At 43.7% G+C, this 13011-nt stretch overlaps 1 protein-coding gene across 25 annotated transcripts in view; it reads right to left on the minus strand.

Annotated features, from left to right (window-relative positions):
- Positions 1-13011, minus strand: part of RBFOX1 (RNA binding fox-1 homolog 1) — a 958925-nt gene that overhangs the window by 702157 nt on the left and 243757 nt on the right. For 16 of the 25 annotated variants that reach the window (XR_014969494.1, XR_014969493.1, XM_085628208.1 and 13 more), the window contains exon 1: positions 12491-13008. The exons of 1 other annotated variant lie outside the window; for it this stretch is intronic. Coding sequence is in view for 22 of the 24 variants with exons in the window: in XM_085628208.1 (XP_085484334.1) it covers positions 12491-12637 (147 nt within the window). In the remaining 2 variants the exon portion in view is untranslated. Of the gene's footprint in view, positions 1-12490; positions 13010-13011 lie in introns of those variants that run through there. 8 more of the 25 variants (XM_085628202.1, XM_085628192.1, XM_085628187.1 and 5 more) reach the window with 2 other exon arrangements.

The following is a 13011-nucleotide window of genomic DNA, read 5'->3' on the forward strand; positions in this document are numbered from 1 at the left end:
CATGAATGGAAATGGCCTGCTGTCTTGCCTTTTTCATTTTTGCACTTCTTAGTCTGCAGTCTGATGTTGTCCCGACCGTGGGTGTGCTGAAAACCACCAGAGATGGTGAGCTTGTCTACAAGATAAGCGGGTTTGCTGGTCAAGATGGCTTTGCATTGAGATTGTGATGCCTTGTAAATGCGGTTTAGCAGTATACGTTCAAATACAAATAATTCGATTGAGAATCAGTGGTAAAGTGAAATTTTCACCTGGGTCCTCAAGAACTTGTCCCAGACCCTGAAACAACAGACTACATCTCCAGCCTCTTTGATTAGATTTCTACTGCTCATTAACTGATTTCCTGACTCCCTTCAGAATGCAATTCTTTTTCATTGTGATCCAGTTTCGCCAAGGAGTGTCTGAGACCCCTTAAATACCTCCACCTCCTTCTCTTATGATGTTACTTACATACCCGCGGACACTCACAGACAAGCCAACGAAGCCAATGTACGCTGCAACTGGTTTGTGGATATTGGAGGCTACCACATGTATTTCAAGAATGACAAACTCCGCTTTCCAAGTCATTTCCCCCAGAGTATATTTCCTTTATTTTCCAATCCCCTTTTCAATCCTCAAAAAGTCTCAATCCTGCCACTTTTCATCAGACACTTTCCTATGACAGTGGGAGCAAACTAAATTCTCTCGTTCATTCATTTGTTTTCAACATGGGCAGATAAAATGAGATCAAACTATACACTGTAATCTACAATGAAAGAAATATATCTAATGCACAGCAACATAAAAAGATGTTTATCATTGGCTGTCAAACTTTTAACATGCATACAAGTTCAAGTGCAAAATAATCTTTATTCGGTCAACAACAAGACCATAAAAGCGCATTTTAAAAACAAGTACAAACCGTTCGCACAAACCAATATCAGATAATCAATTACATGCATACATTATTAGACAGTATACTTGATTTTTGTTTTTTTATTTAAAACATTGGAAATAAAATATGGGTTTACTTAAGGAAAAGTAGATTTTCCAACTTTTATTCCAATAGGTAAGCATAAAGTCAGGTTTGGTCTGCGAGGCAAATAGTAGTGTATAGAGGCTGGGGAGGAATGCTTGTTTTTCATCACTCATTCCAATGAAGGTGAATGTCTCACACTTTTTAACACCCAAAAACATAACCATTCTTTTTATTGGTCACAGCATGAACCCCTTGCCAACGTCATCACAACCTGAATAGTCTCAAGATGAAAGTAGTGTGTCTGAGATTGCTGCATGTCTTTTAGACCTGTTGCTCTTTGACTGTTACAATCATATTTTGAATGAAGCTTCATTTCAGTATCACATCATTCTGATCTCTTGATCTGAATATATAAAGTTAGGGAACTGGTGTTGCTCCATGAAAATGTGCTAATCCTCAACTCTTGTGGAGAAGTGTGGCTCAATGATTAGAGCGGCAGACCTTGATGCAGAGGTCTAGCCCGGGACCAGGGTTCAATTCCCCGCCTCGGTGGGTCTTGGGCTCAAAAATTCCACGGACCTGATAATTCTCGCCTCGGTGCCATTCCAATCATGGAGTCCCACTCTGCAACTCTGGGCAATAGCTTGCTTAATCTCCACAACGGCCCCCACAACGCTAAGGATGCCTGGCCTCCACCTTGGGGGTGCCCAGGAGTGGATGCCTCACAGGGAAAGCCAGGATGGGTTCCACAGCGGTATTCGTACAAGTGCCTTGAGACCCTTGCGGGTGAGTAGTGTGCTATACAAGTATCAATTTACATTTACATTTGTTTCATTACTTGTTTGGTGGTGAGATGTCGATGTATTTTTACTGTTGCTGCAGCTCAACTCTTATCAATACCGTTCTAATTCCCAGATTTGAGTTGCCTACTGTGCTTATCTTACAGCAGCTTTCACCTATCCAAACTGCAGTTCACTGTGAGGGTGTGCAAAATGTGCATTATTTGCTTTTGCGTAGTTACAAAACAATCCACAAAAATTAGGCGAAAAGCAAAACTAGCATGTTGAACTATATTTGATCAAGAAATGCATTCTAGAGTTCATTCTGGACGTCAGGATGCACTTTGCACAAAAAAAAAGCGCAAAAACACAAAACGCTATGAACAACAGCCACTAGTGTTCTGGTCGTTTGAATTGATTCAGGGATCCCGCACTAAAATTTTGCTGCAAACACAGCGTAATTGCGCTACGTGGCTTAATGGCCTAATTTAGGGACCTTCCATACAAGCATAAGGCGAAATTTGGAGAAAAAAATTCTGCAAGATTACACCGCCATAAGAGAATTTTGCCTGGCATAATTCACAGCCTCAGATGCTGTGGTGCCAATTTCTTGTTGGCACAGGGAACCCTTTGCACACATACTCTGACAATGAAAGAAGACTATTGTCCAAGCAGATGATGTCTCTCCAGCAGAACACAGTTCCTTAAGCGCTGCTGCCGACACGGCGTCCAGCAGAGTGCCAGTCTTTGTAAAACACAGTCCGCCGTGCACTCTGCGGCCGAACACGCCATCAGTCAATGCCTACAAAGAAAGACTAACAGCACATGGCCTCCGCTCGGTGGACTCCAACCAGCCGCACTTCAGGCCCCGGGGATTTGTCATTGAAGTGCTCACAAGCTCCATTAAAGAAGGCAAGAGCACTTCACCGCCACTTAGTGCACAAACACATACTAAAAACTGCTTTTCTGTGAGGTTAGCTCAGATTTCTCAAAGCTACTTTTAGTCCCTTCAACGACACCACGTGAAAAGAATACACACAATACCAACCCCTACAAGAGGTTTAATCATCTCAAGGGCCCCTTTCTAAACCCTGCCTACTGATTCACTCAAATGCACACACACAGACCTGATTTAGGGACCTCATGTACTAAGAATTGATTCCCAAAAAGGGGTTGAGAATTGGACACAGACTTTTTGCCAATCAATTCTAATTATCCGAACTCACATATGTACAAAGAGGTTATTTCTCAAAATACTGAATCTCAGGGGGTCACTGAACGAGCTGCCTAACGAATAGTCAATAGACAAGTCGCAATTTGTGATCCACTCCAATTGGCTACAATCACAAGGATGGTGGCATGCAAGGGACTGCAGGCGTCATATCTGTAACTTGGGTTTGAAAAGAAGTTTCTTTATTTTTTCAAAGCTGCCATTTTTCTTTAAAGGAAATGGGACTGTGTACAAAATGAAAGTTTTTATTTTTATTTTAGAACATTTCAGTAATAATTAATAGTGGTCCACAGAACCACTGCCAACTCTCTCTGAAACTGTTTAAAAATTCACAAAGAGGAAGGGTATCAAATAGGACACAATTACAGTCTCAAACCATTGATCAATTTCTCTTTGAGCTGTAAATAGGAGAAGAACCCTCTTTCACACCCCGCATATTTGCCATTTGGATGGGGCTGGAAAGCCCTTTTATGAGTCCTAAGGAATATTCTGCCTCATAACAGGGCTTTTGCACATGAAGAAAATCCTTTACGCTGCCGCAAACCCGGTGAATTTGGGAATCGCAGGGTTTGTCATCGCAATAGGGCTTTGTATGGGAGGCCCTAAATTACTTATATATCTTTTATTTAGGTGCTACATCCCACTAGGCCCACACCCATCTACTTACTTACAGAGACACAGTAGCCTGTTGACTGCAGTGCAATAAAGTGAATAACACCAGATCACTTTTCCAACGAACTTTGTTCTTATAATTAGACAACGAAGATGGCAAGCTCCATCGGAGCACTTCCTGTCTCTCTGAACTGTTTCCTGTCTTCATAGAGTGCTTCCTGGTCACCTTAACTTTGCAGCCAAATATGTTTCAAACGCCCTGGCGCGTGGAGCGTGCAATAGAAATCCCTCAACACAAGAAATGACGTAAATAGATGAAACTTTCAAGGGAGGCTATCTGATGGGTAGCAATAAATAAAGTTAGCCTCCTCTCGATTACAACAGAAACTAAAAGTGTTTAAAGTATATACGTCAGAATAGCCACCTTAAATCATTTGTATATGCCATAATACAACCAGCACGTGCTCTTTCCACGTCTCTCATTCACTCAGCACCATTTCCTCGGAGCACAACACTGCCCCCTAGACGTGAATGCGTCCACCGCCTGCCAAACCCGGTAATCCAGCATTGTGAGAGCTTTTCTTTCTATACAATGATACCATTTGTCAGACAAAAATGTACAGTGTTTTTTCTAAAGCCATCATGAATAAACCAGTGCTGCAGTTCCTCTGGGGGGCAGCCAGGCTGGTTAAATGAATCAGAAAGCCCTCGGAGATGGTGTGCCCCCTCAGTCCATCAGCTCCCGGACAATTATTCAAGGCCCAGCTGCGGGGAAAACAGATGGTGAGTGCGCGTTAGTGATGTGGACTTGGTCGCGCGCGCGTGGCCGCCCCCAGCACCGAGCAGCCAGCCCATGAAATACTCCACACAAGAGCGCGTTTGGGCAGGGGCGCCATTTGCAAGCCAGATGCCGGCAATTTTCAGAGCCAGCTAAGGCGTCCATAAAAGGAAGACAGGCAAATATTCTCACGCAGAAGTAACATTTACACAGTTCCTTGCTTGGGCCTAGGCAAAGTGGCGCAGATTACTGATGTTATTATTAGCTTCAGACCTCCTGATACTCGTTAGGGTGACCTCAGAAGCATGAATGGCTGACTGAGTCCCTTCAGTAATCCAACCTTTGATGTCAGAAGGTACACAACCCTCACCAATAGGCAGTTAACGCACCAGGCTTCCTTAGCTACCCCACCACATACTGTACAGAGCCCGCCTCTCGCCACTGCATCCATTTCACGTTGATGGGGAATAACGCAACGCAACTGGGATCTTGCAGAGCAAGGATGTACACCAGGGATGTGCTCAGTAATGAAAGAAATGCCAAATGAGGGTAGTTAGAGTCCATGGAGCTGGAAACGAACAGTCTACAACAAACTGGCAGGTGACAAACAATCCAGGAGGCAGCGAATTGGGGAAAGATAAAACATGAATGTGAGGGAGATTTACGCAGTGTGTATGGGTGTTTTCAGTATTTTGGGAATATTTTTTGATAGAAGCTGATAGTATGCGGGCACAGCATGGTATCACAGGGACAAAGACCATGCATTTTTGTGTGATGATTGTCGTATCAGTGTTAGGTGCCACAAAGGTCTCCTTGGACACCAATTGGCGAGAGCCTCTGGAATGTCTCGACTCTTCTACACTACAGTCCAGCACTCAGGTCCACCGATCACGATTACCATGCTGGCACCATCTTTTGAGTTAGCGCGGTTGTGTCTGGTCTGTGGTTTTTCTCAATCTTTAGCGTGGTGTGCCCTTCTTGCTCCACTGGGGTCCAATATACAACATTTTTGCTTGGGGTGGTAAGTCAACACTTATTTATACAAATAAAAGCCAGAAATAGTTTTTGTTTTTAACTTTCCAAACCATGTCCTGTCTACAAAAATGTTAAACGGTAAACCTAGCTTATGAAACTGACGGGGCGACATTACCAAAGATAGGGTGAGGGTGGCGACACGCTGAGGTTAATTCTGTGTGTGAAGATGCGCTTTTTGAACTCCGTTACTACCAGCCCACAAACTGCTATAAGGAGAGAGGCTAGAGAAAAGAATTCTCACGGTCAGTGTTCAATCTCAAACCTGTCCACCGACAGTCAGGCTAGTAGCCAGAGCCGCTGCGGACTTATTTATTTATTATTCTTTCATTATTGACATTATTGATTTGCATAAATCACGGCCCCTGATTTACGACCTAATCACAAATTAAATCACAAAGATGGGATGGTGCAAAGAGGTCACTGAGACCCTATAAATAAGATGAGGGAGAAAACTCGCCTACTCAGGATCTAACCCCTGGTGGAATCGACCACTTTCTCCAGATGGTTACAGCTTAAATCACAAGGCGTGAGAACCTGGGCATCCTGTGGGCTGGTGTCTAGCTGGACATTTTTTGATTAGATGTTGCATTGTGCTTCTTTTCTTATTCTCTCACTGTACTTAAGGAGCAGAAACCAATAACGCGCCCTGCCACCGAGTCTGTGGACAATATCTAATTAAATACAGTGCAAGTTGATCTGGAAGTTTCAGTTCAATTGCTTTCGATCGGGCGGTGTCCACTGTGAGCAATGGCTCAATTTAAGAAGAATTGCCCTCTGTAGACACTTTTTCACTCTGGGAAAGAAACCCAATGCATCATCATTAAGAAGACACAACTTACCATGTTGTTATGGGCGGGATTCCTTGTCACACTGAAAATCTGTGAAATATTATATTTTAAAATTTGGATGAAATAACAGCTTTCCATTGTCAGGTGGCATATACACTAAATAATGTGTTTCCATTGTAAAAGCATGTATGCCAAAAAGTGAAGTCTCAATTTACGGATGATATAAACTGCCAGGAACACCATTCTCTTGTTACCCACATACAAGTCTGAGTGTGTGAATTCTAACACGTGCAATTTAGCTTTTCGTGTCTTCAGAACATGATGGACTGCAAATAAAGGTGCTTATTCCATTCCAAACATTGCATCTAAATCTCCAGCAAATATGCTACATAGATTTGCTCAACATGGTGGTGGGGTGTGTGTGTGTGTATGTTGGGGGGTTCGATACTTCAAACCACTCTCAAGTTAAAAAGGCACAAATAAGGAGCATGGCGGTGCACTGAAGAGCACAAGATCACACCATGAGAGTGGAGATCAAGGAATCTACTCATCAATAAAGGAGAACTCAAGTCCCATATGCCAAACAGATGGAAAGATACACACATAAGGAAGCGGGCAGACACGTCATGAAGCTTGCAGCCACTGACAGTGAAAGGGACAGAACAAGCATAGATAGAGAGAAACAGACACCGCGACACATAGATGGAGATAATGACTGATCACAAGAAGGACAGACCAAGAGAAAGACCAATAAAATAGACAGGTGACACACCAACATGAGGCACATACGTTATCAGGAAAAGTTGCTTAATGGTCACTAAGACTGTTAAATGTAGGCAGAAATAGATAGATAGATAGATAGATAGATAGATAGATAGATAGATAGATAGATAGATAGATAGATAGATAGATAGATAGATAGATAGATAGATAGATAGATAGACAGTTACAGATAGATAGATAGATAGATAGATAGATAGATAGATAGATAGATAGATAGATAGATAGATAGATAGATAGATAGATAGATAGATAGATAGATAGATAGATAGATAGATAGATAGATAGATAGATAGATAGATAGATAGATAGAGATAGATCTATAAAGAATAAGAACTCAAGGGACCCAGGGGTGAATGCGTTGCAATCGAGAGTCACAGGCCACTAGGCTGCAGATAGTTGGACACTCAGCTATGCAGGTGGTCGAAATTCATTGACCAGAAACCTCCTGTTTCCATGTTAGAAATGAAATACGTTTCCCATCCCTTCCTCAGTAGAAAGGGGCGGGAAGGCGAGCACTGTTTAAGGAGCTGCTCAATCTCTGACTATGGGTCAAAAACCATTAAAACCCTCCAGCCTCCCTCCAAACCAGGGTACATGTACGTTTTATCTGTGTTTTTCGAATTTGAACTTAAAGCAGGCGCTGATACTCACATGTATTTGGCAGTTCTGTTTTTAAAGTCTGTTGGCAAATGTGAGCTTCTTTGTCCGATCGGATTGTTTGGGGCTGTGAATACCTAACACTTTTCTTTCTCGTTGACTTCCTAACTTATTTTTAAAAAATCTAGCTACATGTTGTTTGTCAAACTGCCACATTTCTGAGCCACAAAATGTGTCAAACGTGGGTGCAGGTCCATCCCACTCACCAGGGTACCATTTGCACAGAAAGGAAGGTAGGCAGCCCGCTCACCAAACAGAAAGGTATAAAATCTGCAGCAATTAGCCCATTACTACAGGAGTTTTACTATCAAGTGGCTGCTGTTTCATTCTATTGATTTTCGTTGTTAGCTGCAGGATTTTCGTTTGAAAAACCTGCAACTGATCATGTGGAGTGAGGGTAGGGGATTGTAATGCATTCAACTCACAGCCATCAGACATGCTTTTCAGGAAAGTTTTGAATTATACTTGCCATTTATTCAATGAGGTGGAGGGGCAGACTTAAAAGACTCAATTCTACATTTTTCTGGAAACGAAAAACACAATTAAACAATTGACTTCTGTAAGAAGCTATTCTCTCTCTCGCTCTCTCTCTCTCTCGCTCTCTCTCTCTCTCTCTCTCTCTCTCTCTATATATATATATATGTATATATATTCATTTTTTAACATCATGTAGAGGGATCAGTGATTTCAAGTGTTGCGTGTTGTCCAGACATATGTTGTTAAGTTTCTACTTTAAGCATGTTGTGAATACATGTATATTTATATGAATCTACAGGCGTTTCGATTTGCCAATTCCACTACCAGTCAGAAAATGTAAGATTCCAAGTCTAAATTTGAAGCCCCCTTTTCAAATAGTTTCCCAAACAATCTGGCTCAGGGCCTCTCGTGATGTTCACTGTCACGACAGAGGCGAATGATAACCTGCGGGACATGCGTGTGTCAATCTCAGACCCATGCAGCGGAAGGCTTGCATCTTTTTAATCCAGAACCACAGCCTAAAAAAGTAAATAACCTCACAGTGGATTCACTGTTAAAGGGAGAAACAGAGGGACAATGATATTATGGGAGAAAACTCTAATATGTCTATACGTTTGTCTACAAAGCCGGCTTCGCCCAACGGGATATCCAAAAAGAAGTATAAAGACTCCAAAGAACCAGGGTAGAATTGCAATACAATGATTCATGTTCTTCTTGACGGTTCCTCAAAATAGTCAAAAGAGTGTTTCTGGCGCCAAACACAACGGATCTTCCTGTCATCTGCACACAGCTTCGTAAAGTAAGAGCATGTATGTCTGGATGAGGATTGGCCTACGGGGCTCTACCTGAATTACCAGAATGTCGTTAAGTGATAGCAGCCTAACAAGAAAGTCGCTGCATCTGCAAGCCTTCCTTGTGTAAGCCGAGCAACGCTCTCCCTTCCTAACATTGACGCTTGTTGAAACCGACCTACGTCAAATGGAAATTTAGAAAGTTTATGGGGTCCACCCATCTTTTTACTTGTGTTCTGCCTCTTAAGCGAGAGCTCTGTCATGAAGCAGACGAGCCAACACGGTTTCAAACCTAGAAGGACAAGCTGCCAGAAAAAGTGACATCACAAGAACACCGCAAAGAGGGTGTCGCCGAAACAACAAAAATAGGATGGAGAACATTCTGCGACTGCTTTGAGGAGCAGGTTATCCTGAGTAACAAAAACAACCACCCCCTGCCTCAGGAATGCAATTCAACCTGGTGATTTTATGTAGCCAGAGACCAACCCACCGCGTAGTCAGAAGCCCAGGGCTTGAAATTGTGTTGGATACGGAGCACGCGCATCGGTGTGTGTGTGCGTGTGTCTTAATATTGAGGGTCTGATGGGAATGCTGACAGGGAGTGCTGAAAACCTGATCAAATGCACACGGCTAATGCTTCCTTCATATTTCCACTCGCAGAGATAGCCTCCAGCAATGCACTCGGAAAATGAAATTCTAATTATAACAGAGAGAGAAAGAGGGCTTGCCTCCCATTTAGCTCGACATTAAAACTCTGGCGAAGAAACAGCTAAACCAGAAACAACGTCAACGCATTCTCAATTCTGAGGGAAAACACATGGATTAACCAACTGTCCACTTCAGAGGTTACATCAAATTCTCAAAAGATATGCCGACTTTCATAAAATCCCTCCTAATCTTTCCTCACACAGAAGCCACCCAGGGGGGGTTTTCCATTCCTGCGCTCTTTTAAAGGGACCACACACCGGCAATAAGCCCTGAAAAGCAATACAGCGCTAGGGAGAAGATATCTCTAAGGCGGCTTATAAGTATGTCCCCTGGGCAGATAGGATACAACACTATCCCTATTTTTATGTACCTTCTGCCATCCCCATGTGTAACCATGTTCAATTCTCCCATGAGGAAACATCTCTCTCTCTCTGCTCACTGAATACTCAGGCTTGGAAACCTTAGAGAACTGATAACTGGGTATAAAAGAGACAATAAATTCAGCTCTCACAAAATGACCAGTGACACAGACATCCACCCAACCTTCTCACGGTGCTGTGCCCTAGAGCGATCTAGAAATGCACAAACTGTGGAAGTAGTCTCACGTTTACAACATTAGCATAGAGTATTTCACTTTCCACCATGCGCTCTCTCGCACCCACACGGCGCACACATATGCACACATTTGCAGCCAACGTATAAATGATATTTGTTCCCCCAACACATTGATGCTTGCCTTAGTGTTGTATTGTGTGGGAATGGGAGGCAGTGGCCGCAAGAAAGTCGTAGCTTCTCTGAACGCCATCATAGTACTGTGTGATTTTAGGGCGCTAAGACATCTTGTGAAGAACATACAACAAGTAAAGTCACGCTGTGATGATATGCAAAACATCCTATATGTAGAACGAGGCACACCTTCGAGGTGAAGATCAAAGAAGGTCCTAAAATTCCTCAACCATCATGACTCTCTTTTTCACGGTACTTTCCTTTACCAGACTCAAAATATGGGAGAACGACCATATTTGAGAGCACAAACATACATCCCCTCAGAAGCAACTGATGAATGTCTGCTTCTGGATGTATATAGCCATATCCCTCCCCATCATATGCATTTACCTCTTCAGATATACATGCAGATATATAAATAGTGCGAATGTAGGGAGATAAGTATTTTCATGACAGTGTGTGCACATGTATGTATGTGAGGTGTGTTCAACTGTGTATATATCACACATCTATACACATTTAAACTCACAATTTCTCTATTTTGGCCTCTCTGAAACCCTTTGTCTTTTTAGACAATTTCGCAAGAAGCTTACAAGGTGATTTTGTGTGTAAAGGTTTCTCAGTCTTAAAAGTGTGTCTGCGCTCACACTGTGACCCTGGCTACAGGACAGCATAAGAGAAGAGGCATCTTACATCATTTCTGTATCATTCCTGAAAAAACCTTCATTGGCGACCAAGAAAGTGTACAGCACAGCAAGCGCCTAATTTTAAAGAGAAACATAAAGTGCGATATGGAGAAGTGCGGTGAGTAGCACACATGGGTGGCACTAGAAATCACAATATTGCGCCATGAGAGATAAGGAAGCTTGAAGCAAGCACTTCAATCGGGAGGTGTATCATAGTGTGGCGTAATTAACCGTTCGACATTTCTTTGATGTAAATCCGGGCAACATAGAGTGTCCGTTTCTTTCATCCCTTACTTCTAAACCTCTGTAGAGCTATCGAGGAAAAACAGATGCTCAGAGAGAGAGAATATAGCGGTAATTAAAGCGCTACACAGAAAATAAAGTGCCCCTGGCGTTCGTGCTTAACTTTTGAATTTGTTGTTGAATTGCTGAAAAGCAGTCCCTGCCAGTGAAGCAGCTTTCGTTTCTACTTACTTTGCTGAAGTGCTTGTTGTGAGGACGCCTCGCCCTTTAGCGCTCTAAAAACGTTTTTTCAAGGCGCTACCTCAAACCCTTTATAGAAAAGCATGCATCTCAACACAACGTTGAAAATCTGAGAGAACACATTTCAACATTATTTGCAATTTAACACATGCCTAGTCTCGTCCCATACATGTATAAACAACGGAATATAACACAATTATACAGTCATGGATTTTAGTTAAATACCTTCGAAGCTCTTTTGGGAGCAAGTTCTTTGTGGATGTTTTTTCCTATTTACTTTTGTTCCTATTTGTGTGATTACCGAGGCGGTCATCAGATGATCGCCCAGACATGCTCTCGCGCGATGGGAAACGTGCTGCTCTTTAAGCCCATCTCTGCATGGACTGATGAGCAAGCAAAAATGCATATTTTATGCATTTCAATTCCCGTCACAATACAGGTTTGAACATCTCCAAAAAGCCGCTTTTTAACATTAAATGCCCTTTCTTGTTAATCTAAATAGTTCTGTACCTGCTGACAGTCCCAGTTCCATCCTTTTATTATTTTGATCTTTTTAGCAAGAAAAAAAACCAACACAATATATATTTGTGTTCCTAATTTGGCGCAGTCACCGCAGCCATCGCCTCTAAAATAAAACAATGCATTCTTGAGGGAGGAGGGGGCATCTTTGAAAGGTGTCTTGAAGTGGACTGAGACCCTGGCACTACACATCTCCTTTCACTCCCCCCACCAAGCCTGAATATACCAACGGATAACCTGAAGTTATGTGTTGGTATGCTGGGTTGTGTAGAACGTACAACATACCTCGCGCCACTGGGATGAATGAGGAAAACTACAAACAAAAAAGACGCAACGCTACTCACACAATCGTTGAGCAAAAAGTCAGGCAGTGTGCGCTGCGAGGCTGCAGTCGGTGAGCTCCAGGACGCACTGGCAGACGTACAGCGGCCGCCAGGGCTTGAGAGAGTTTGCGCGCGTGCAGGAGAGGACCAGGCACTTACCTGCTGCAGGTACATGAAGGTCAAGGCACACGAGAGCTGGGGGCACATGCCCACGTTGGGCAGCGCCACGCAGGTGGCGCCCGAGAGGGGATGCTGCATGCTGCTGCTGCTCGGGAGTCGGCGGAGGACGAGGGAAGGGGCGAGCATGCACACGCGCCTGTCCGGCTCCGCTCCGCGTGCTGCTCGTGCCGGGTGCGTGGGGGGCTCGCGGAGGCAGAGAGGCCCTTTCTCTGTGTCTGTGCTTCTCGCAGGGCTCGGCACCTACATTCGTCTGACAGGGAAGGCCACTTTGGTGGACTCGGAGAGGAGATGCTGGCTGGTGGGCGGGGGTGGGGCGGATGGGTGCTAGAGGGTGGGGGAGGAAGGAAGACACAGCCCGCAGCCTATGGATGAGCTAAGGCAAGTTTCTCAATGGCAGCGCGGAGCCGGGGATCGGCGTGTCTCGCCACAGGAGCTGCGCCTACTACAGAGGTACTGGCTCGCTGCCTCCCCAGCTGACAAACGAGACCCGGGGCAGGGGC

This window comes from Triturus cristatus, chromosome 10 (assembly GCF_964204655.1).
Source record: "Triturus cristatus chromosome 10, aTriCri1.1, whole genome shotgun sequence".
NCBI lineage: Eukaryota > Metazoa > Chordata > Amphibia > Caudata > Salamandridae > Triturus > Triturus cristatus.